This window comes from Bubalus bubalis, chromosome 11 (assembly GCF_019923935.1).
Source record: "Bubalus bubalis isolate 160015118507 breed Murrah chromosome 11, NDDB_SH_1, whole genome shotgun sequence".
Lineage (NCBI taxonomy): Eukaryota > Metazoa > Chordata > Mammalia > Artiodactyla > Bovidae > Bubalus > Bubalus bubalis.
Window position 1 is genome coordinate 42,897,348 of NC_059167.1, and position 25,677 is coordinate 42,923,024.

Sequence of the window (25,677 nt, forward strand, 5' to 3'; positions counted from 1 at the left end):
GTCCATCCTTACTGGTCAGTGTCCTTGCTGAATACATTGATGATGATTTTAATATCTCTCCCAATCACCTAATCATGATCCCAAATTAATTCTTTTTCAACCATTACTTAATAAAAGTGTCATCGTCTCAAGAAAGTAATACAGATTTTATTCAAAACAGTTTCTGAGGATGTGTTAGAGTCAGTGTAATTCCCATCCAACCTCTGTCCATTAGTTTGTACTTACATATTCATACAGTGCTGCACACTGAGGGGAGCGGCAGAGAGGGGACCAGAAGTAAAATCATCAACATCAGAGGAACATCCTCCTCTCTGCTCATTCAGGAAGACAGGGAACATAGAAATATTTGTGACAAAGATGAAGCGACTACATTTCTCCTTGATCATTACTTCCAAAGTAAGTTCACCATCATCTGACTATGCATCCTGATCCAGTAACATATTTTTTTTTTTTTATAAACCCAGGGATGCAGTTTATTAAAAATTTAAACTTGCCCTTATAAACTTTACGGGAACCAAGCTTGAGATAGCCAGAGATTTCTGGCCAGCTCATCATGATTATTTTTTGAACTCTGGACATTTACGTATGCAGCTCCAAGCTGATTTGCATTTTTCACCAGTTACAGGAATGGATCTGCCAGGAAATTTTGAAACGTGAGGACAGATAGGCCGCTTTCTTGGTTAAATCATAGCTCCAGTCCTACAGATCAGCCCAGCCGGACCCTCCAGATCTTTTGCAATGAGCATTTTTAAACACATGGGTCATTTAATTCTGGCTTCCAGGCAGTTCGGCAAAATGCTTAGGCTACAGAATTGCAAAAGTTTATGAATTCTCACCAAGGAATGAAATGTGACGCAGTAGAGCACAGTGCAGACATTTAATACCAGATGTTAATGTAAAAATTGGAAAATTGTGGCCTCACATAATTATCTGATCCCTGACCCACAAAAGCCATTTGCAGTCCAGAAGGCGTCATCGTTTCTGGCTTCTTCCACTATTAAACTTTGTGTCTAATTTTTTTAACCTAAAATAGTAATTCTGAGTTATTTAACTGAGGTAACTAGATTATATAAATCTCAAGGCATTTTGTGCACATACTAACAGAGTAATATAAGTAAAAATTTTTCCTTGCTGTAAAAATCAGAAGTAAAGCCTTTCTGATTTGTTGTTTCCTAGTAATTAAAAAAAAATAGTGTCAGGCACATTTTCCTTGTCTATACTCCACCACCATCTATTAATAACTTCATGAAATGCATAAGGGAAAGGTGGAAATCTTGCTAATTTTCATTGAAAAGAGAACACCTGAAATACACATTTCAAAATACATTGAACTTGTTTGCACTGCTTCCTTGAATCTGTATCCTTAAGCAAAATGATTGGTTTAGGAGGATAGACTGTGGAGATATCCCAGATCTCTGAGGACAGCCTGGTGCCAGAATGAAGAACTGCGGCTAAGAAGCTGCAGACTTGCTGTCACTCAGTGAGTTCAGCTCTTTTACTTCCTGTGTGACATTGGACAAAGCACTTAACCTCTCTGTTTCTTAGTTCCCTCTTCCTAAAAGTGAGTTCAGCACGATCACTCTGCCCACCAGACAGGGTTGCTGTGAGGCTCAAAGAATACACAAACTGAAAAATTCTATATAACTATGAAGGAAATAGCTCAAGTTCTGTTGTTTCAACTTGAATCTTGAGGAGACTGGGACCCAAAGAATCTCCTCTAAGGCCAGGGATAAGGTATTGAGAATTTTAAAGAGGCCCTCTTTTGACCTTGCATGAGTGTCTTACTTTTATTTCCTTATACTTTTGATACTAAAAATGGCAGAGAGGAAAGGAGTTGTAAGATCTCAGTGAATCACTAGTAAGAAACTGTGTTCAGCTGACTCGGCCAGAAGCACTACTCTGGGGTTTAGCACCTCTATGAGGTGAGACTGAGAAAGAGCTGGAGATAGGAGGACACCAGGGACTAGAGAGACAGAAGCCAGTGCCAGAGCCAAGCGCTGCCCTCAGGAGAGCATCCAGTTTGATCTTTTCCCCTTTCACTCTTCTTTCCTCCCTTCCTCCCTCCCATCAAAAACAATTGCAAATATATAGCAGGCAGTACTGGAGGATCCAACTCATAGAATGTGTGAATAAGAAACTGTCTTTGAGACCATGCTGACCAATTTCTCCACTGATGAACTGACCCTAAGGTCTAGGGGATTGGGTGGCATGCCCCGCCTCACACCAATCAGTAGCATCACTGCCATAAGAAGTCAGAGCTCCTGACCCATATTCCAATGAAATTGTCTTTTTTTAATTTAATTTTTATTTTGTATTGGAGTATAGTAGATATACAATGTGGTATTTCAGGTATACAGCAAAGTGATTCACTTACACATGTACATATATCCATTCTTTTTCAGATTATTTTCCCATATAGATTATTACAGAATACTGAATAGAGTTCCCTGTGCTATACAGTAGGTTTTTACTGATTATCTATTTTATACATGGTTAGTGTGTTTATGTTAATCCCAAACTCTTAATTTATCCCCTGCAACACACATCTCCCCTTGGTAACCATAAGTTTGTTTTCAAGTCTGTGATTCTGTTTCTGTTTTGTAAATAAGTTCATTTATTATTTTTTTTAGATTCCACATACAAGTGATATCATAGATATTTGTCTTTGTCTGACTTACTTCACTTAGTGTCATAATCTCCAGGTCTTTCCATGTTGCTGCAAATGGTGTGATTTCATTCTTTATAATGGAGGACTAATATTTCACTGTATATATGTACCACATCTTCTCTACAATGAAGAGTTAGAAGCATTTTCTCAGAGATCAGGAACAATACCAGGATGTCCACTCTTGCCCTTTTATTCAACATGGTTTTGGAAGTCCTATCTATGGCAATCAGAGAAGAAAAGGAAATAAAAAGAATCCAAACTGGAAAATAAGAAGTAAAACGGTCACTGTTGCAGATGACATGATACTGGACATAGAAAACCCTAAAGATGCTACCAGAAAACTACAAGAGTTTGCTAATGAGATTTTCTTGACCTCACATTAACTATGCAGGAGGTTTTATTTGTTTTTCAAATACAATCTAATATTTTTTCCTTTGAGGAGTTAAATTCATTTTGCAGGAAGTCATATCACCTTAAGTGATATATATCTGGAAACTCTTATCTCCCTCCCTCATTTTCCAGTCCCTTCTTTATCTCTTGCTTTCTTCACCCCTCTCTGTCTTTAGATCATAGATATATATGGGGGCAAATGAGAGAGAGAAAAATAGGAAACACAATTTGGTCTTTTTTTTAATTTTTATTTATTTTTTTATTGAAGTTGATTTACCATATTGTGTTAGTTTCAGGTGAATAGTGATTCAGTTCTTTCTTTTTCAGATTAGATTGTATTATAGGTTATTGCAAGATATTGAGTATAATTCCTCTGGTAAGCCATAAATCCTAACTATTTATATATATTATATATACAGCAGCCTGTTCATCCTACACTCATTTGTCCCTGTGCCCCTCCCTCCCCTCTTTGGTAATCATAAGTTTGTTTTCTATGTCAAAAAGTCTGTCTTTTGTATATACATTCATTTGTAATATTTTTTAGATTCCACATATAAGTGATGATATACAGTATTTGTCTTTCTCTGTCTGACATATTTCCCTAAGCATATTATTATCTAGGTCCATCCATGTTGCTGGAAATAGCAATATTTCATTTTTCTTAGGTTGAGTTGTAATTCATTGTGTGTGTGTGTGTGTGTGTGTGTGACATTTTTTAAGCCAGTCATCTGTTGATGGGGACTTGGGTTGCTTTCATTTCTTGACTATTGTAAGTAGTGCTGCTATGAACATTGGGGTATATGTACCTTTTTTATTAGAGTTTTTGCCTTTGGGGGCTATATGCCCAGCAGTGGGATTGCTGCAGCCAGAACTAGAGGGCCAAGATCTCAGAGTAGCTTCATGCATTGAGAGAGTCTCATATTTTACAGTTTTTCTCCCCAAGGCATTTCTCATTTCAAATCATGGAACGTGGAAATATGGTAGAAAATGGTGGCCTAGTGCTGTGGTAGTCTCACTGAAGCAGAGCAACCAAACATTCAGGACTTGAGTCGTTACTGGAGAAAAGGGAACCAAGGAAAGGTGAGTCTGACTTTCAGCATGCAATTTTTGCTTTGGTGCATTTTTATGTCTTCTATGTCTTCTCTCTATAAAGAACATATTAACCATAAAAAATGAAATCTTGGCATTTTTATATATGTATATATACACACACACACCCTGCCACATATTCTTTCTTTCTTCATCTGTTGATGGACACTTAGGTGACTTCCATATCTTGTCAATTGTAAATAATGCTGCTATGAACATTGAAGTGCATGTATCTTTTTGAATTGTGGTTTTCTCTGGATATATGCCTAGGAGTGGGATTGTTGGATCATATGGTAGTTCTATTTTTAGTTTTTTTTAAGGAAACTCCATACTGTTCTCTATAGCGGCTGTACCAATTTACATTCCCACCCGCAGTGTACTTGGGTTCCCTTTTCTCTACACCCTCTCCAGCATCTATTATTTGGAGAATGTTTGATGATGGCCACTCTGACTGGAGTGACATGATACTTCATTCTGTAATACTTACCAGGGCTTCCCTGGTAGCTCAGCTGGTAAAGAATGTGCTTGTAATGCAGGAGACCCCGGTTTGATTCCTGGGTTGGGAAGATCCTTGGAGAAGGGAAAAGCTACCCACTCCAGTATTCTTGGGCTTCTCTGGTGGCTCTGTGGGTAAATAATCCGCCTGCAATGCAGGAGGATTGGGTTCGATCCCTGGGTTGGGAAGATCCCCTGGAGAAGGGAACTGCTACCCACTCCAGTACTTTGGCCTGTAGAATCACCAAGGACAGAGGAGCCTGGCATGCTACAGTCCCTGGTGTCTCAGAGAGTCAGACACAACTGACCAACTTTCACTTCACTCACTCTGACTGGAGTGAGATGATGCTTCATTGTAGTGTTAATTTGCACTTCTCTAATACTTAGCAATGTTGAGTATATATTCATAGGCCTTTTGGCCGTCTGTATGCCTTCTTTGGAGAAATGTCTATTTAGGTCATTTGCCCATTTTTTGATTGGGCTATTTCTTTGATATCAAGCCACATGAACTATTTGTAAAATTTGGAGACTAATCCCTTGTTGGTCACATCGTTTGAAAATATTTTCTCCCATTCTGTAGGTTATCTCTTTGTTTTGTTTATGGTTTCTTTTGCTATACCAAAGTTTTTGAGTTTAATTAGGTCCCATTTATTTTTGTTTTTTTCTCCATTAGTCTATGAGCTGGATCCAAAAGGATTGCTACCATTTATGTGAAAAAGTGTTCTACCTATGTTTTCCTCTAGTAATTTTATAGTATCAGGTCTTATGTTTGGTCTTTACTCCATCTGAGTTTATTTCTGTGTGTGGTGTTAGATAATGCTCTAATTTTATTCTTTTATGCTTGCCTTTCCAGTTTTCCCAGCACCACTTATTGAAGAGACTGTCTTTTCTCCATTATATAATCTTGTCTCCTTTCTCATAGATTAACTATAAGCATGTGAATTTCTCTCCAAGTTTTCTCTCCAGTTCCATTGATTTCTATATCTATTTTTGTGCCAATACTGTTTCAGTTACTATAGCTTTGAAGTAGATAGAATGTGAAGTCTGAAAGGATTATACCCACAGTTTTGTTCTTTTTCCTCAGGATTGGGAAATTCTGGGTCTTTTGTGATTCCATATAAATTTAAGGAGTAACTTAAAAAAATTTTTTACTTCTATATAACGTTTAAAGGTTATACCCCATTTCTAATTATTAAAAAATATTGGCTATACTCCCCATGCTGTGCAGTATGTGCTTGTAGCCTTTCTTACACCCAGTGGTTTGTATTACCCACTCTTCCACCTCTGTATTACTCCTCCAAATCCTCTCCCTATTGGTAACCACTAGTTTGTGGTACCCACTCCAGTACTCTTGCCTGGAAAATCCCATGGACGGAGGAGCCTGGTAGGCTGCAGTCCATGGGGTCGCTAAGAGTCGGACACGACTGAGCGACTTCACTTTCACTTTTCACTTTCATGCATTGGAGAAGGAAATGGCAACCCACTCCAGTGTTCTTGCCTGGAGAATCCCAGGGACAGGGGAGCCTGGTGGGCTGCCGTCTATTGGGTCGCACAGAGTCGGACATGACTGAAGTGACTTAGCATAGCATAGTTTGTGGTAACCACTATTTGTGAGTATGCCTCTTTTTTGTTATATTCACTAGTTTATTTTTTTATATTCCACTATAAGTTATATCATATAGCTTCTGTCTTTGTCTGACTTATTTCACTTAGGATAATGCCCTTTGAGTCCATTCATGTTGCTGCAAATGGCAAATATTCATTCTGAATAGTATTCTATTGTATAAATATATACCACACCATCTTGATCCATTCATTTGTTGATGGACATATAGGTTGCTTCCATGTCTTAGCAATTGTAAATAATGCTGCTGTGAACATTGGAGTTCATGTATCTTTTTGAATTAGTGATTTGGGGTTTTCTGTATGTATACTCAGGAGTGGAATCTCTGGGTCCACATGGTAGTTCTTTCAGTTTTTTAAAAAATCTCCATACTGTTTTCCACAGTGGCAGAAGCAATTTACATTCCCACCTATGGCGTACAAGGATTCCCTTTCATCCACATCCTTGACAACATTTCTTATTTGTAGATTTTTTGATGATAGTCATTCTGACAGATGTGAGATGATATCTCTTGTGGTTTTGATTTGCACTTCTTTAATGATTAGCGATGTTGAGCATTTTTTCATGTGTTTGTTGGCCATCTGCATTTCCTCTTCAGAAAGTTGTCTATCAGTTCTTCCACCCATTGTTTAATTGGCTTGTATGGTTTTTGATGTTGAATTGATTCTTCTCAGGGGTGGGGGTCCTGACCTTATACAATTAAGCCTTTATCAGTCATATCACTTGCAAATATTTTTTCTTAGAAATATTTCTCCTAGGTTATCTTTTTGTCAGTGGTTTCCTTTACTGTGCAAAAGCTTTAAAGTTTAATTAGGTCCCCTTTATTTATGTTTGCTTTTATTTCCATTACCCCAGTAGTCGGACACGAGTGAAGTGACTTAGCAGCAGCAGCAGATGAATCCACCTTTTTGAAATCAGGATCTGGTACACTGGTGAGTTCTGTTTCATGGAATTTCTCTTGCTCTTCTTATTGGGAGTGGTTTATGCATTTTCATTTTATTTAACTTTCTCCTAAATTCATAGAGACACAGAAACAGCTTTTGTGGTCTTAAAGGGCATTTTTATATGGGAGCATCACTGTGTAGACTGTGTGTGGTATCTTTGGTGAAAGGGCTGGTTTTAATATGGACACCAGCCACATCTTCCTTCAGGGTGTGCTGGCTGTCTTCCCCTTGACAGGGAGCGTGGCTGGCATTGGAGGGTGTAAAGCCTGTGTTGGGTATGAAGTGGGATTTCCTCTCTGCTCTGTGGCTGTCACCATCCTGTCAGGGGCGGGGTCTGCTCCCCAGGTGATGGGGTAGAAGCCGGGCTGGTTGGGCCCAATCAGGCTCCATTCCCCCTGAGTGTGTGCCCTGCCCCCGCCCCCCACCCACTCCCCACCACCACACTCACAGAGGAATGATGTGCTGCCTGTGAAGGCCTCTGCAGCTCCACTGGGATGCAGCCCAAGGTCACATCCCTTCCCTGTCTTGTTAGTCCCAGATCTAGTACAACATGATGATGTGGAGTGGCTGGGGCATTCACCAGTCTGGAGCTGGAGTCAGGGCTTTGTGGCTGCAGGAACTGAGGTGGCTGAGCTGCTGCCAGTGATCTGGGCTGCCTCCGCCTCCATGCTCAGCTGCAGTGTGGAGTGGGTGGAGCTGGAACACTGGGCTGGGAGGCTCACTGTGGCAAACTCGAGCAGCACTGCCCAAGCACACGCTGACAATGACCACTACTACCTTAACCAGATCACATCCCAGAGCTGTCTCTCTGTAGCTACACAAATCTCAGGGCCAGCTGGCCCAGGTCTCATACAAAGCTATGGTGAGGAGTGAGCGGTACTGGAGCGTTTGCCCCATTCGGATTGAGGAATGCAGCAAGGTGGCAGCTGCCAGTACAAGGCTCTGTCTGCCACGATCGGCACACACAGACTCCTTGGTACTGAGTTTGAGCTTCTGCAGCCCTTCTATGTGTCTCAGCAGTTCTGCCATTGGCCAACAGGGCTTGTCTTCTCCATGCTGTTCCCCAGGCCTGGGAAACCCAGACTGTGGCTCGAACTGCTTGCACCCTAGATGAGGATCCACCAATGCAGGACTTCTCTCCCTTTCAGATTCTTCTCAGGGGTGGGGGTCCTGACCTTATGCTTTTTTTCTGTCCTACCTTGTTAGGTGAAGATTTTTTTGCAGCTTTGGCTGTATAGGAGTTCTTCAGTCAGTTTCCAACTAGTTTTCCATGAGAACTATTCTGTATGTAGATGTATTCTTGATGTCTCTGGAGGGGGAGGTGAACGCCACAGTCTCTCATTCTGCCATCTTGGGCCCTCCTTTGGAAAACACAATTTGTAATTGTCTATAAGAGCTCAAAACTTGGACAAAGACTTTAAAAACACAAGTTATCAACTTTAGTCCTAAATATAGAAATTAATTTTTTTTCTTTCCAAATAATCTGATAGTTTACATAAAACTAAAATTTTACTATTCCCCAAAGCATCACCAACACCCTTCAGGCCTTTTTATCTTCAGGTTCAAAATAATCCTTGGCATTTGAAGGACCTTGCAATGGGTGTGTGAGTTTATTTGGATCTCATAGGGCCAAGTAAACTGATAAATGTGTTTCTCTCACAGCTATCCACATTATCTGTTTATAAACAAACAGCCTTATTTAATTTGAACTGAATTTGCAAACGTGTACCATTCCTAATCTTTCCCATCCCTTAAACATAGGTTGAACTGGTTCATTTTGTTCTTGACTCTGATCCTAAGAATGAGTACACTTTCCCTAAGAGAGAAAAAACAATTAGTTGATCAATGTAACAAAGACTTTCCCAATGAGTTTCCAATAAAGAAACAACACATCAAACACCAACAGTGCCAAAATATTTACTGAGAGTTTTCAAATCTTTCAAAAATGTTACAAAAAGCAAGCAAACACAGTGAAACTAATGACAAATTAGACACTACAAACTAACATCTGGATAAATCTATGCAGGCATGCAAGAGAAAAGGGTAAATCTATAAGTATTAACTATGATTAAAGCACTGCATTAGGCTTTTTTTATACATATCTCATCTGACCCCATTCAGGAAACCTTATCCCAGATGTGGAAATTAAAGCAAAAAAAAAAAAAAAAAAAAAAGGATTGTGTGATCCATTAATATCTTGCTAGCCTACTATCCATCAAGCTCACCAAGGGCCATCTGACTCCAGAAATATAACTTGAATAATTCAATAAAGACCAGATTAAATATTCTATAAAGTTGGAAACTGATTTGTAGAAAATTGATAAAACATGATTTTTGTTTTCTTATAGAGAAATTTACCTTCATGGTTAAAGTTATATAAAAATACCTCCAAGGTTATTTTCCTTTACGATACGAACCAAAGTAAGGCTCTTACTTTACAGTCTCATTTCATCAAGACCTTTCCCACTGATTACTTAAGTTCCAGTTCTTCACATTTGCTCTTTTCAAACTCTTATTCTGATTAGTTAAATGGCACTTAACTAATCATCTATTCACTGAGAATTGTTTTTAATGATTTAAGAATTTGTGCTTTGACAATCCTCAAACAACCACATGAGGTAGGTAGAATATCCTCATTTTACAGAGGAAGAAACTGAGCCCCGAGGAGGCACATTACCTGCCAGAGGTTACAAAGGTAAGGAACAGAACTGGAGTTTGAACATGAATATGCCTGAATCCTTTTACAGATACTGCACTGGCAACTCACACGTGGACTGAAATCTGGGCTGGTGCATCCCCAGAAACTCAACACATATGTTAGAATTACGAGTATGGCAGGGGAGCAACCTCAACCTGCATACTTCAATAGCAAGGAAAGAGATTATTTGTTTGGTTTCAACTCTGAACTTTTCAAAATTGGAAATATCAAAAGTATTTGCAGATATAATTAATTACATGAAATACTATCATCAAAGTAAAATTTCAGTGCTTTGCCAAGTCCATCAATAGTTATGGATGACACAGAGTAAATAACTACTCAGTTTGTTATAAAAGTCATTGACAAGTACTTAGAATACTTTCTATCTAGAGTCTGTCTTTGACATTTCATGAACATGTCCCTGAGAATTTCTTGAATAAATGTGAACAAGTTGTCAGCCTACCCACTGTAAAGATGTTCAGTCTACTTTGTCTCCAGACTAGTAGAAAAATGTGGAATACCAGCAAGTTTTTCTTCTCTTTAGGCATGAAGGGGATCTGTTGTTCTGACTGAACACACAGGTAGAGATCAAGACTGGAGAGTAACAGGCTGCTGGTAAGTCTGAAAGCACCTTCGTGTACAATGTGCACCTCTAAAATCTTAAACATATATCTTGGAAATAGCTGACCTTACATATAAGTGTTAATGTGTCACAAGGATGCTTTTCACAGCTGGGATATATACCTTGCGAATGTATCCTTTTATCCAGCTTAAGATCCATTCTCTGTGTATACAGATTTACAAGTGTTTCTCCATAAATGAGATTCTAAAGTACAGATTGATTGGTATCTAGGTCGATAAAAATCTTTGCTAGTATTTTGAGACTTTTATCCACCAACTCATCAGTTAGGCAGTGCCCTCTGGCCAGGCTGTCAGTAGAGTGCATCTCTATCCAATGTGTACTGGCTGCTGTTTGCCACAGGTGAGGCCATCTACTCCAGCCTAGCCCCTGACCCCAAACCCTGGAGCCAGCTGATTTCAGCTCCAGCCAAAGTGAAAAGATAACTGTGTGGTTCAAATTCATCTTGACTCACAGTTTCACTGTTTTATCCTGGCTAAAGCTGCTCACTGTGTCTGTGGTTTTCTTACATAAATTTTCAATCCAGCTAGTGCTATTATACAGTGTCTTTTCCAACCCTGACGATGGGGGTGGATTTTTAGCTCGCATGTTTTTTCCAGATGTGATAAGCTCGCCGTAGCCCTCTTGGTGAGCAAAAGCATATCCAGATCTTCGCGAGCTTGATCTCCGAGTCTGAGGCTTTCGGCTACGCATGGGCCTTGCCTTCTTTTGAGCCTTCTGCCACTGGCGGATCTGGAGACAAAGGAGACCCAGGGTGAGAAGGAGCATCCAAATGACAGACTCCACATAGCAGGCCACTTCCTGAGGTAAAAGCCTTTTCCGTGAAAACTGTATCAGTAATAACCAACTACTCAACTTCACTGCAAAATCAAGTTTTTTCACCTAAAAGCCAGGAAAACTGGATACTGGTCAGTTTTTATTTCTATGAAGAGACTATTAAGCAAACAAAAAGTGTTAAGACAAATTTCAGAATTGTCTCCATCTCATACATCCATCTTAAATGAACAGGAACATATTTTGCACAGAATGATTTTCTAACTTGCACCACCCAAACTCAGTCAGTGTAACAATTTACAGTCCCATTTCCCCCAAGTAAGCCTTTCCTTTCTCTTTTAGAGGTTCTCTGGCTCCAAAAAGTTAGTGGTGACTGGACTAAGAAAATTTAGAAAATAAGAGTCATAAATTTCAAATTCTTGTGACAGGTCCAAATACCATGAGATTTGTCATGGTTTTGATTTCTTGTAGGTTTTCTGGTGACCTTTTGAAAAGCTCAACATTGTTTGAGTGGGTTTGTAGCATCTCATTTCCCTGTAATGCTGAGGAGAGAAAAGATCCAAGGTTTGATGCTTAGCACCTTGTTCTCTAGATGAGCTGACTGATCACTTGGATTCTGACCTTCATGTCAGGAGAAAGCCATGAAGCAGAAAATCATGGTGTACATAAACATAGGAAGGAATGAGCATCATCTTCCTTCAGCTCATCGATCATTGTCTGGATTTACATCAGAATGAGCTCACAGGGCCAAAGGGAAAGGGCAAACATTAGAGGGGAATGAGTGAGTCATTTCAGAAGGAATCTCTTGGCACTTTGGCCCCAGACCAGGAAGGATTTCATGATAAGGGAATGTCTACATCAGTTCTTCTCATCATCAGCCTGGTCACTCATCTCATCAGTATTTCCCCCTTCACATGACGTTGGGCTTCCCTGGTGGCTCAGACGGTAAAGCGTCTGCCAGCAATGTGGGAGACCCAGGTTTGATTCTTGGGTCGGGAAGATCCCCTGGAGAAGGAAATAGCAATCCACTCCAGCACTCTTGCTGGAAAATCCCATAGACGGAGGAGCCTGATAGGCTACAGTCCATGGGGTCGCAAAGAGTCGGACACGACTGAGCGACTTTACTTCACTTCATGACGTGGCTACAAACGTTGTGTCCACGTGTGTCCCCTCTTTTTCCTTTTCTCTTCCTCTCTGGGTCCAGATCTAACAACATTGTGTTGCTTATACTCCTCTTTCCATGAAATACTGAAATATGTTCTGTTAATCCCTTGGCTTAGGTATTTCTAGAATCTATTCTTTCTGTTTTTCTTCTAACTGTACTTTTCAACCCAGCTATTATGAACATCACCTCCCCCTTGTGTTTAATAATCTGTTACTATTAATATATTTCTACAGGTATTTAGAGCCCCTTCACCTCATACCTTATTTGTCTCTCTTTTACTACCCTTTACTTTTCCAAGTCAGTTAATTTCCATCAAGCTTCCCTTTGCCTTGGGAGCAAATGTCCAAAATGCTGCCAGGGGTTACATGGTAGCTCTGTGTTTAGTTTCTTAAGGAACTGCCATGCTCTTCTCCATAGTGGCTGCACCAATTGACATTCCCACTAATAGTACCTGAGGGTTCCCTTTTCTCCACACCCTCTCCAGCATTTATTGTTTGTAGACTTTTTGACAATGGTCCCATTGACTGGAGTGAGATGATACATCATTGTAGTTTTGATTTGCATTTTCCTAATACTGAGCGATGTTGAGCATATTTTCATGTGTCTTTTGGCCATCTGTATGTCTTCTTTGGAGAAATGTTTGTTTAGGTCTTCTACCCAATTTTTGATATGGTGGGTTTTTTTTTGTTTTTTGTTTTTTTTTTTTTTAATTGAGTCCCATTAGCTATTTGTAAATTTTGGAGACTAATCCCTTATCAGTAGCATCATTTGCAATTTTTTCCTCCCATTCTGTGGGTTGTCTCTTCATTTTGTTTATGGTTTCCTTTGCTGTGCCAAAATTAGATCCCATTTGTTTATTTTTGTTTTATTCCCATTACTCTAGGAGACAAACCAAAAAAAGATATATTGCTGCAACTTATGTCAAAGGCAAAACATTCTGCCTATGTTTTCCTCTAAGAATTGTATGATATCTGGTCTTACATTTAGGTCTTTAATCCATTTTATTTTTGTGTATGCTGTTAAAGAATGGTCTATTTTTTTTTTTTTACATGTAGCTGTCCAGTTTTCCCAGAACCATTTATTGAAGAGATTGTCTTTATTCCATTGTACATTCTTGCCTCCTTTGCCACAAATTGACCATAGGTACATGGGTTTACTTCTGGGCTTTCTATCCTGTTCAGTTGAGCTCTATTTTTGTTTTTGTGCCCATATCATTCTGTTGTTTTATAATGTAGTCTGAAGTCAGGGAGCTTGATTCCTCCAACTCTGTTTTTCTTTCTGAAGACTGCTTTGGCTATTCAAGGTTGGTTGTGTCTTTATAAACATTTTAAGTTTTTTTTTGTTGTTCTAGTTCTGTGAAAAATACCATTGGCAATTTGATAAAGATTGTATTGAATCTGTAATTGCCTTGGGTAGTATAGTCATTCTGATAATATTGATTCTTTCAATCCAAGAACATGGTCTCTATTTCCATCTGAACTTGTCATCTTTGGTTTCTTTTGCCTTATTAGGTAGGCTGATTGATTCCCAGGTATTTTGTTCTTTTTGATGCAATAGTAAATGGATTGTTTAATTTCTCTTTATTATCTTTTGTTGTTAGTGCATAGAAATGCAACAGATTTCTGTGTATGAATTTTGTATCTTGCAACTTTACCAAATTCAGTGATGAGCTTTACTACTTCTCCAGTACCATCTTTAGGATTTTCTGTGTATGGTATCATGTCATTCACAAGCAGTGACAGTTTTACTTCTTCTATGCAGTTGTTGGAACATAAATTGGTACAGCTACTAAGGAGAATGTATGGATATTCCTTAAGAAACTAAAAATAGAGCTACTATATGATCTTGCAATTCTACTCCTGGGCCTATATCTAGAGATTATCATACTAAGTGAAGTTAGAGAAAGACAAATATGATATCACTATAGGAAGAATCTTAAAAAATGATACAAATGAACTTATTTACAAACAGAAACAGACTCAGAATATTTAACAATAGCTTTAAGTTCATTCTCTAATTACGTTGACATTATTTAAAATGGAACTCTCTTCTTAAATTCCTTTTGAGGTTATTCATTGGTAGTTTATAAAACTAAAAAGATTTTGTGTACTAATATTTTGTATTGTAAATTTATGTATTTGACAACTAGCTGAAGTTATGCTTTAAATTTATATGCATGCTAAATTGCTTCAGTCGTGTCCAACTCTATGCCAACTCCTTGCAACCCCATGATTGCAGCCTGCCAGGCTCTTTGGTCCATGGGATTTTCCCAAGCAAGAATACTGAAGTGGGCTGCCATTTCCTTCTCCAGAGGATCTTCCCCACCCAGGGATTGAACCTGAGTCACTTACGTCTCCTGCACTGGCACTGACAGGCAGGTTATTTACCACTAACACCACAGCTATAACTATGTGTGTATACTTATCAAAATTACTGTTATCAGAGTGCTTTTTTAAATAATCTATTCGTTGTTTTAACTGTGATGATGTGGATTTATGGTGTAGAGGAATATGTTAGTGGTACAAAGTGTTTTAAATGTGATGTTGACTTCCTATTACTGTTATTTGGTGCATGAATCTTATATCAATGTTTGAATTGCTTATTGGATTGTTAAGTGTGCAGTTTGCTTTGATTGTAGATGCTGTAGATGCTTCAGAAAGGTAAGTCTATGGTTGGGGTTTGGGTTAAGTTAGGGGTTGGGCGGAAGAATGGAAGGGAAGGATAGACTGGGAGTTTGGAATGGAGATGTATACACTGCTATATCTAAAATAGATAACCAGCAAGGACTTGTGTAGCACAGGGAATGCTTCTCAATATTCTGTAATAACCTAAATGGGAAATGAATTTGAAAAAGAATAGATGCATGTATATAACTGAATCACCTTGCTGTATACCTGAAACTACACTTTAGGCTCCTCACCCACATTTACTGTAGACAGTGATCTCCACTGGCACTCCCAAGTGCTAGTACATTCAGATGTGGGCAGTTCCAGCTACTGCAGTGTGATGCTGTGCACCTACCTGTAGGTGTTTGCTGATGAGAACTTCATTAGCTTTTCCCTGGACTTCTGGTCAGGCAGAGGACATGATTCCAAGAGCAAAGAATCAACCCCTCAAGTATCCATCAGAGCTGCAACATACCTGATCACTCAGAGCTGGGAATAAATCCACCTTCAAAAATCTGAATGCCACCACAGGCATAACTGAAGCCACTGTTGTTAAGAGAATAATAAGCCAGGTGCACTTCTGGGTCAAGGAATGTCGTGCATTTCCTGTTATTAAAGGAAAATAAACACTGTGGTTATAAATCAGACTGAATTATTGAATTGATTGTTTAGATTTCCTAGAGAGAACACTGGGTATCTTTCCCCAGCATATAGTATGTTCAGTGGTGATAAGAAAAAGGCAAGAACAATGGTCAGATCACCCTTGGGAACGGCTTCATGGCTTGATCACTAGGAGACTGATAGCCAGAGACATGCATTGTCTGATCCAGGTTCAGTCCACCTTCACTGAAGAACAGCATTCTCTCATCTAGTTTCAGGATGCCTCAACCACAAAGCAGTCATTAAAGCCACATTTACCCTTAAAACTACCATATCAAATGACACAGTAGATGTTCTAGATCCAGGTACAATCGCAAATGATGGTCTTTTCCACTGGCTATGTCATAAAAAGTAAGCTGTATCTATGACAGGATCAACCTTTTAAATCCAGGCAACAGCCTCGAGCGGACATGCTGATCTCTCTAATGTTCCCACGGATAGGAAGTCCTCAAGGTCCCAAGGTGATCAGAGATGCTCCTGGGTTTGTGAAAAGAGCCTTCTCCACACTGGGAAACCACTGGTGCAGTCCTTCAATATACTAGTTCTAGAGAATAGTGAAGCTCCTTCCCAAGCCTGGAGCCAGTGTTCTTATTTTATACTCACACCTCATATCCTGGGCTGTTCGCCTAAACAAAGCAATAGGGGTCAGTGAGGCAGACAGGAAAATTATACAGAAGATGTCAACTGTACTTATATTGCCAAAATGAGCCTTTGTTCCTTTTGTTGGTTTTCTAGGGATATGATACATCCAATTATCCCTCCCAATCCTACAGCATTACCACTATTTGAATGGGCTTTAGGTGTGAGGGCTTGGCTACTTATTGGAATGTCTGCATTTTCTTCGTAGGATAGACACTGCCTACCAAAGACCGCTTGATTCCAACTGCCTGGGCAGAAATGAACAACTCCATAAATTAAATATCTCTGAGCTTCAAAAAGCTGCAGCCATGGCTGGAAAAAACCCCATCACTTTAAAACCACACTCCTGTTTGCTGCTGGCTACTAAGAAAAAATTTCTTAAACCTCAGTGTTGATCTAACTTTTGAAAAGTCTCATTGGAACTCAGTAATTAATTCCTGGAATGGCATGTGCTTAGCTGGAGAGAGTGGTCACCACTAGACTACTTTCTCCAGTTGAGGCATTCCAGTCTCATTATGTATTGGCGAATGCTCTCTTAGGACTGGAAGTCTGGTCAACACACTGAACTTTCAGATTTGGCACCAAAGAGAAAAGAAAAGGAAAAACTTAAATGTCTCTTTTTTCCCTCCTAATATGCTTATTATTCACAACCATCATGTTTCTACACGGTTGCAACCTTTTGGTGGACAAAGGATTAACAGTTTATATTAAGTAAGAGTGGTGCAATTTAAATATTTCCAGGTACACAGAGCAAGACAAAAAATTGAATATAATACTCTTAAATGTATATATGCATTTAAATGGAATTACATCTCAATTACAATTACATTCTTGGAAATGTATAACCCGATAGTTGCTCTTATTTTGCTTTCTCCATGAATCAGTCTTCTAATAATTGTTTTCTAGACTCAGTTTCCCAACTAATGGATGCAGATCTCAGCCTTACCTAATCGAACTCAAGAAGGTTGTCACTGTGCATCTCTTTTCCACATTTCCAGGATGAACTCAGAAACATCTCTGTTACGAGCTTATTTCACACACACTAGAGATTTTAAAACTTCTTTAAAAAGTCTATTAATAGCCCCACTGTGTAAAGCTCAGTGGCCTTTGCTGGGAATCATTTCAAAATATGGGGGGCAATGACAGTATACTCCAAAGGTAGACCAGACATATACTCTTGGTGGACTCAGAATATCAGGGGCTCAAGGGATTTTAGGAGGCCTTTTGCTACCCACCCGCTGTTCAAATCGCTTGCAGTGTCCCCAACCAGTAATCAAGTCACATTTTCTTTAATCATCATTATCAGTAAATGTTAACCAGGATAAAGTACTATGTACCAAGCTGCATGTTAAGCATTTTATATGCATTATCTCATTTAACCCTCACAAATTCCCTATAAAAGTAGGAACTATTAATATCCCTAAGTTTAGAATTGAAGACATTAAGGTATTAAAAGGAAAAGAAACTTGCCTAAGGTCACACATCTTATAAGTGGCAGAGAACACTGGCTGGCTGGCAACAGAGCCTACACTTTGTGCCACTTACAGCCTACTGTCCAGCCATTTTTAAAAGACTAAATTATACACTGGGCTTCCCAGGTGGCACTAGTAGTAAAGAAAGTGTTAGTTGCTCAGTCTGTCCAGCTCTGTAACCTGCCAGGGTCCTCTGTCCATGGAATTCTCTAGGCAAGAATACTGGAGTGGGTAGCCATTCCCTTCTCCAGGGGCTCTTCCCAATCCAGGGATTGACCAGGTCTCCTGCACTGCTAGGCAGATTCTTTACCATCTGAGCCACTACCCACCTGCCAATGAAGGAGACATAAGAAATGCGGGTTTGATCCCTGGGTCAGGAATGTCCCCTGGAGGAGGGCATGGCAACCCATTCCAGTATTCTTGCCCAGAGAATCCCATAGACAGAGGAGCCTGGCGGGCTCAAGTCCATAGCATTGCAAAGAGTCAGACATGCGGCCCCATGGACTGTAGCCCACCAGGCTTCTCTGTCCATGATATTTTCCAGGCAACAGTACTGGAGTGGGTTGCCATTTCCTTCTCCAGGGGATCTTCCCCACCCAGGGATCGAACCTGGGTGTCCTGCATCGCAGGCAGACGCTTTACCCTCTGAGCCACCAGGGAAGCCCACTTAACACACACACAAATTATACACTTCTTTTCTAAATGAACATAAGTTCCACAGGTGAACTTTGGCATAAATGCTGGTTATAATGTGGCATAAAAGGGAGAGCCTGGCATTTCTTTCTCTTCCCTCTATCATATACCTGAACTACATGGTTTTCAGGCAGCTCTGATATATATGTGCTATGCCTCTTATTTGAAAAGGGACAGTCTACTGCATCTGCACTGTTAGGAAACTGTAAGCCTCCAGCTGTCTGGTTCAGTCAGTTCCTAGAGACAGAATTACTGGTCATTCCTAGTCCCACCAAAATGAAGATACATGACATCTTGACACAAGGCCCCAGCAAATAATATGACTCACTTACCAACAAACGGAAACTGGTTTGGGAAGAGGCCAAAGATGCCATTACTGTGCATTGTAAATAAAATGGAGAAATAAGTGGCTATGCTGCCCCAGATGAAGACATGGTTAATGACAGTCCAATAGCTGGTATCCAAGGCTATCTGTAAATAAAGTCAAATGCCAAGGGGAGATTGTTGAGGATGAAAAGAGCATCATTTTACTGAGTAATGTCTCCTCAGGACACTTCTGTGAAAAGACAATTGTACCTGTCTAGTCAGCAGCCAACCACAGGCTCTACCACTTTCTGCACAACACAGGGGACTGATGTGACGTCTGGTAGACAACTGACCTTAGGCCTTGCATCTGCAGCCGTTATATCTAACAATATTGAGTGAACATCAGGAAGTAAAATGTTAAACTTTTAAATGAGAAAGCAGAGTGGCTTCTAATTTCAATGCTACTTTCCAAATTGCTCTCTAAATTTGTCTATTGGAAAACTTTTTCATAGTGAGAAACTGCAACATTTTAAGATCTGGACATGTATTTTCATTTGACCATTTTGACACAGGTATAGTCTGTTTTATATCAATATTCTAGTTCATTTTGATTACCATTTCTGTTAAATTATTCAAATAATAACAAAAATCCTTAATCCACTTTTGGCATCAGGAGTCGGGCTTCATGGTGACCTGGGAGCATGTTCACAAGCCCTTTTCCCATCTAATAACTTGTTATGGCAGCACAGCTGAAAAAGAGTGATCTGATATGGACAAACTAAGGAAGCCACTAGTGAATATGAACACTTCAGTTCTCAGAGGAAAAATACGTAGGTTCTGTGAAACTGGGTCATTTGCAGTGATGTGGATGAACCTAGAGTCTGCCATGCAGAGTGAAGTGAGTCAGAAAAACAAATACCATATATTAACTTATATATGTGGAATCTAGAAAAATGGTGCTGATGAACCTACTTGCAGGACAGGGACAGAGATGCAGACAGAATGGACACATGGATGCGGGGGAGGAGAGGGTAGGGTGAATTCAGAGTAACATTGATATGTATAACACTACACCATGGGTAAAATAGATAGCTAGTGGGAACCTGCTGTATAGCACAGGGAGCTCAGTCAGCTCGGTGCTCTGTGATGACCTTGCAGGGTGGGAGGGAGGCTCAAGAGGGAGGGGGTGTATATATACATATAGCTGATTTACACTATTGTACAGCAGAAAGTAATACAACATTGTAAAGCAGTTTTATTCCAGTTTTTCTAAATAATTTTTTAAAGTAGGTTCCAGCATCCTTATTTGCATCTCAGAGGTTCCAAATGGTCCAAATGAAAGTTTAGATTTCTAGCAGAGTCTCAGAAAGTCTCAGAGTCACAGATTTCCTGCCTGCCCAAGGGGGCTCTACCTACACAGTAAACAGACTCTTCTGCATTATAGAGGCATACTTCCCCTTCCCACACGAAGTTACTGTCCTTTAAAATGATGCCCCATAAAAAGAATGTTAGCAGCCTTGATGAAACTGCAGGAGTGCCAAAGGGACAGCCTTTTCTTTCCTCAAGAGGCCTGAGAACAAAGAGCCCTGCCTTCTATACCTCAGCAAAGAAAGACTTGCTGGTTTCCCTGCTCATTCCTCAAGACAGCTGACCAAAATCTCTAGCTCTAACGTTCACCATCTGTCAGTTCATCACCATTAAAAGACACCAATAGTTTGACCTGTGTAGGTATGAGTAGGCAAAGAAAAATCACAACCAATTTAAGAGGATTTGACTTGGGGGGAAAAAAAAGGTAGTTCCTACAATGAAAAAGACAAGCACTGTAACAATAATTTTAAAAAGTAATGCGAACTCTTAAGGAGAAGCAATTAGATAATAGAAAAAAATTCTGGAAGAAAAAAGTGTTATTTCTGAATTTAAAAATTTAATAGAGAAACCAAATAAGAATAGTTACTGATTAGAACTGAATATTCTGTAAAAACAAATGGAAACATCTCATAAGGGCAAAAACTCTAAGAAATGGGAACCATGTGCAAAAACAATATGAGACATGGATGGTAAATCCATAGATGTCCAATCCATAGGCCCAACATTCAAAGAATGGCATCCTAGAAAGAGAAAAAGTAGCAATCAAAGAAATGATGAACCCTGCTCTGTGATAGCAGCAAAGATTTTCAGATTGAGAGCGTACTCTAAATTATAGGCAAATCAATGAATGAAGTTATATTCTGGTAACATTTGTGAAGTTCAAGGATAAAAAAACATAGCTTCTAGACAGAAAAGATACTATTTACAAAGGAAAGAGAATCAACCTATTATCAAGCTGTTACAGTGAAACAGAGATGTAGTGGAAAATCATTTACAGAATTCCTAAAACACTCTGATTCAAGCATCTTATGCCCATCTAATATATGATTTAACTGTGAAGATAGATTTGAACTCAAACATGCATCTATGTACTCCTGCAGAAATTACTCGTGCTTAGAGAGGAAAACATGTTAATGCCACTCTCAAAATGAGCTTATTCACAAAATTCCTGAAGTTTACTCTGTACTAGAGACAGCAGTTTCTGATTGAAGCCATGATTTCATGATGGATGCCTTAGCTATGTCAGATACTTCCAATTCACTCTATTGTTTCCTCCTCTGCTACAGAATTAAACACAAGGGACCTAGCCATGGAGCATTCACAAAGCATCAATATGCTTTATGTAGTTGTGAAACAGACAAACAGAACTCTGAGTGGAGAAATCTGGTTCTGATTTTGGATGCTATCTGACTCTGAATTTTGAACTCCCAAGATGTCAAGTGTTAGATGGCTTTGGTATGAACTTAATGATACTCACTTAGATGGACCAAGGAATGGCAGAGATGTCATTTAAAAGCAGTATGTTTACATTTGACTCATTCAGTCTAATAAATATTGAGTCATGAAGAGAAAGTCTGGGGTTTAACGAGATCTTTTGTTGATATAAATAGCTAAGATTTGTAAAAGAGATTATTTATAGGATAGAAAAAGGACTGACCAAAGACAATTCAAACTCTGTAAAAATTAAGCCCTTGATTGATACTTTCCCCCTTAAAACACACACAAAGGCAAAGAACAGAGGTCACACAGCTTGTTGTATCCACCCAGAGGTACAGATTTTAATGGATTAGAAAGCTTTTGTGAACTCTGACTCAATATCTAATAGTATTGTCCTCCATTTTCATTAAAAAAGAAATAAAAAAAAACTCAAGATGTCCAATGATGATCAATGGATCATCAAAAATCATTTCTACCAGGTGGGAATGTAAATTGGTGCAGCCATTATGCAAAACAATATGGAGGTTCCTCAAAAAACTAACAGTAAAGTTGCCATGTGATTCAGCATTCCCAGTCCTGAGCATGTATCTGGACAAAAGTATAATTCAAAAAGATACAGGTTCCTCAACGTTCATAGCAGCACTGTTTACAATAATCAAGACATGGAAGCACCCTGAGTGTTCACTGACAGATAAAGGAATACAGAAGACGTGGCATGCACACACACATGTGCAGACAACACACTGGACGACTACTCAGCCATGAAAAGAATGCAATAATGCCACTCGCAGCAACATGGATGGACCTAGAGATCATCATACTAACTGAAATAAGTTAGAGAAAACAAATACCATGATATCACTTATATGTGGAAAATAAATATGATACAAATGAAGAAATTTATGAAACAGAGACTCACAGACATAGAGATCAGACTTGTGATTGCCAAGGTGGAGGGGGTTTAGGAGAGGGATAGATTAGGATTTGGGATTATCAGATGCAAACTACAATATACAGAATAGATAAACAACAAGGTCCTACTGGAAGAGGTATAACATATTCAGTATCCTGTGATAAACCATAATGGAAAAGAATATGAAAAAGAATATATATAAAACTGAATCACTTTGCTGTATAGTAGAAATCAGTACAATACTGTAATTCAATAAAATAAATTAAAAAAAAATTATTCCTACCAGAAAAGCTTATATGAACTTGAGATTCAAATGTGCCACACACCTAACATTCAACCTCTTGAATACAGAAATGTACTGCCAAATAAACACGACATCTCACTATAAAACTAGATGCCTGAAGCAGGGCACCCAAAGCCAGTGCTCTGGGACAACGTAGAGAGGTGGGGTGGGGAGGGAGGTGGGATGCAGTTCAGGATGGGGGGACACATGTATGTGTATGACTGATTCATGTTGATATATGGCAAAAACCATCACTATATTGTAAAGTAATTATCCTTTGAGTGAAATAAATTTAAAAAACCTAAAAGTTACTTTTACAGAAATCATGGGAAAGTTTCTATTATCATTAGAAACTTTTTCTCCTAAGAAGAAAACACAAGGAAGAATTAGTATATCAGTTCTCTTTACATACAGTGTTCAGTCCCAAGAAGTGCCCAATACACTGTGAGGTTTCTACTAATATGGAGGTTATAGACACAAAATGCTAATCGCCCACATCTGGGGATTTATGTTAAAACCTCCTGTTTCATCTCAGAATGTGTAGTTAAAAAGAAAACCCCCGTATTACAGGGGTCCCCAGCCTGCAGGATCTAATGCCTGATGGTCTGTGGTTGTTGTAATAATACTAGAAATAAATGCACAATAAATATAATGCATTTCGGAAACCATCCCCCCACCACCCTGGCCTGTGGAAAAATTGTCTTCTATGAAACCAGTCCCTGGTGCCAAAATGGTTGAGGACCCTACTAAGATTACTGTCAACAAATGAAGCAGAATTTTACAAGAAGTAAAGCCATCCAGTTAAGATATTTTCACCAGTAGGGTTACCTGCACGCTGACCACAATGATCAAAGACGTGGCCATGGTCACTGCAAAAGACTGGTAGTCTGCAGTGTGCTGTCCATCTTCTCCAGCCATGTTGTGAAAGGCCCCATAAGGGATGAAGAAAAGGGCTAATGAGGTGTAGATTCCATGTGCCATACAGATGAAAAACTCATGCTTGTTAAAAAGTAGATTCAGCTGCCCAGGTCTGTAGAGCTGGGGATAATCCATGCTATTCTGGTCACTAACATCCTGTCAACAGAGAGTTACTTTAGTGGAGGAGCCTCGAGGAGAAGTTAGAGAAACTCTGAATTTCCTGTCTCCGGAAATAGCACGTGCATATCTAAACATGGCCTTCCCAGGTGGCTCAGTGGTAAAGAATCCACCTGCCAGTGCAGGAGATCCAGGAGATGAGGGTTCAATCCCTAGGTCAAGAAGGTCCCCTGGAGGAGAAAATGGCAACCCACTCCAGTATCCTTGCCTGGAAAACTCCATGGACAGAGGAGCCTGACAGGCTACAGCCCATAGGATCGCAAAGAGTTGGACACAATTGGGCATGCATGCACTATCTATGCACGCCCTAATATGCACTACTCATTACTTTGTTTTCATTCCCACAGTAACCCAAAGAATATTAAAATTATCCCTACTTTATATAGGAGGAACTTGAGTCTCCAAGAGAGATTCATGAGAGGCAACACAGCTTTTATAACAGAACCAGAACTTGACTGCATGTGGATATTTGGCTTCACACTGAAGTTTCTTTTCTCTACTCTCCTGCAGCTGCACTCATGCTCCCAGAATTCCAGGACATCCAGTGCAGTCAGTGGGTCCTGGGGTTAGCTGCCAAGGCAGTGACAGGGGATGCCAGCAGAGAGCCTGAGTCAGAAAAGGCCCCCCCGAGTTCCCAACTTCGGGGGGAGGGTGAGCAGAAGGAAAGAAACAAGGAAAGAGGGAACAGAATGTGGATTCCAGGTGCAAGGGAGCTGAGCCTGCAGAAGTGAGAGTTCTACCCAGGGAGGGCTCCATAGGCAGCTACCAGGTGCTTAGGTTAAAGAATTTAGACAGAATGAGAGGCATCATGTTTGGGCCCAGCCAGGCCCTGGGAGAAGCTAAAGCTGTGCTTCTCAAACTTAATGTGCACACTGATAACCTGGGGAACAGATGGCACTTCAGTAGGTTTGGGGTGGGGCCTGAGACTGCCTTTCCAACAAGCTCCAAAGCAGTGCTGGTGACCACACTGTGAGCACCACAGCCGAACACCACAACCGCTTCAAAGCCCGACAATCCTGAGTTCAAACCCCAGCTCTGCTGCTTAACAGGTGTGTAGTCTTAGACCCGTCACTTAACCTGTCTGAGCCTCAGGTTCCTCATCTTCAGAGGTGCAAACAACACCATCTCCCTCACAGGATCACTGTCATGATGAAATGGGTATGTATTCAGCAGAGTTCTTGCCATAGTTCATATAATTAAAAAACAAGATGCTTCTATAAATAATAACAAGATAATGATAGTAATAGTAACAACAGTGTTACAGTCTCAGAGTCAAGTGGCCTGGTGCTAGGTTGAGGTCTGTCACTGACCGTATAACTTTAGGAGTATGACCTTAACTTCTGAGTTTTAGTTTCCTCCTTATACAATAAGCAGTGCCATAGATGGTCACTGAGGCCTTCCAGCATAGCACCCCATGATCGGAAGATCATTTTAAGGGTCAGAGTAGACAAATCAGAAAAGGATATGGGTAGACACTCAACTTGATGGCAATAAGGGGCCTTATTGTGTATACGGAACTTCCCTGGTGGCTCAGACGGTAAAGTGTCTGCCTGCAAGGTGGCAGACCTGGGTTCAATCCCTGGGTCAGGAAGATCCCCTGGAGAAGGAAATGGCACCCCACTCCAGTACTCGTGCCTGGAAGATCCCATGGACAGAGG

General features: G+C 39.9%; 1 protein-coding gene, 1 long non-coding RNA gene and 1 other non-coding gene across 17 annotated transcripts in view; 1 reads left to right on the forward strand and 2 right to left on the reverse strand.

The window, feature by feature from the left end:
- LOC123328043 overlaps window positions 1-18,074 on the forward strand; it is a 165,566-nt gene extending 147,492 nt beyond the window's left edge. Inside the window, exons 3-8 of one of the 3 annotated variants that reach the window (XR_006542773.2) lie at window positions 3,988-4,138; window positions 7,122-7,198; window positions 10,453-10,523; window positions 11,148-11,354; window positions 15,126-15,147; window positions 15,515-18,074. This is a non-coding gene — a long non-coding RNA (uncharacterized LOC123328043). Of the gene's footprint in view, window positions 1-3,987; window positions 4,139-7,121; window positions 7,199-10,452; window positions 11,355-15,125; window positions 15,148-15,514 lie in introns of all 3 variants that reach the window. The other 2 variants (XR_006542772.2, XR_006542774.2) reach the window with 2 other exon arrangements.
- Window positions 9,112-25,677, reverse strand: part of ATP8B4 (ATPase phospholipid transporting 8B4 (putative)) — a 337,268-nt gene continuing 320,702 nt past the window's right edge. For 12 of the 13 annotated variants that reach the window (XM_044925001.2, XM_044925002.2, XM_044924995.2 and 9 more), the window contains 4 exons: window positions 23,753-23,998; window positions 18,950-19,088; window positions 15,629-15,759; window positions 9,112-11,280 (listed from right to left, as the gene is read on the reverse strand). In XM_044925001.2, the coding sequence (XP_044780936.1) occupies window positions 10,999-11,280; window positions 15,629-15,759; window positions 18,950-19,088; window positions 23,753-23,998 (798 nt within the window). In that variant the 3' untranslated portion in view covers window positions 9,112-10,998. The remainder of the gene's footprint in view (window positions 11,281-15,628; window positions 15,760-18,949; window positions 19,089-23,752; window positions 23,999-25,677) is intronic. The other variant, XR_006542771.2, reaches the window with a different exon arrangement.
- On the reverse strand, window positions 18,513-18,584 carry TRNAR-GCG. The gene has a single exon. It is a non-coding gene; the product is annotated as a tRNA-Arg (tRNA).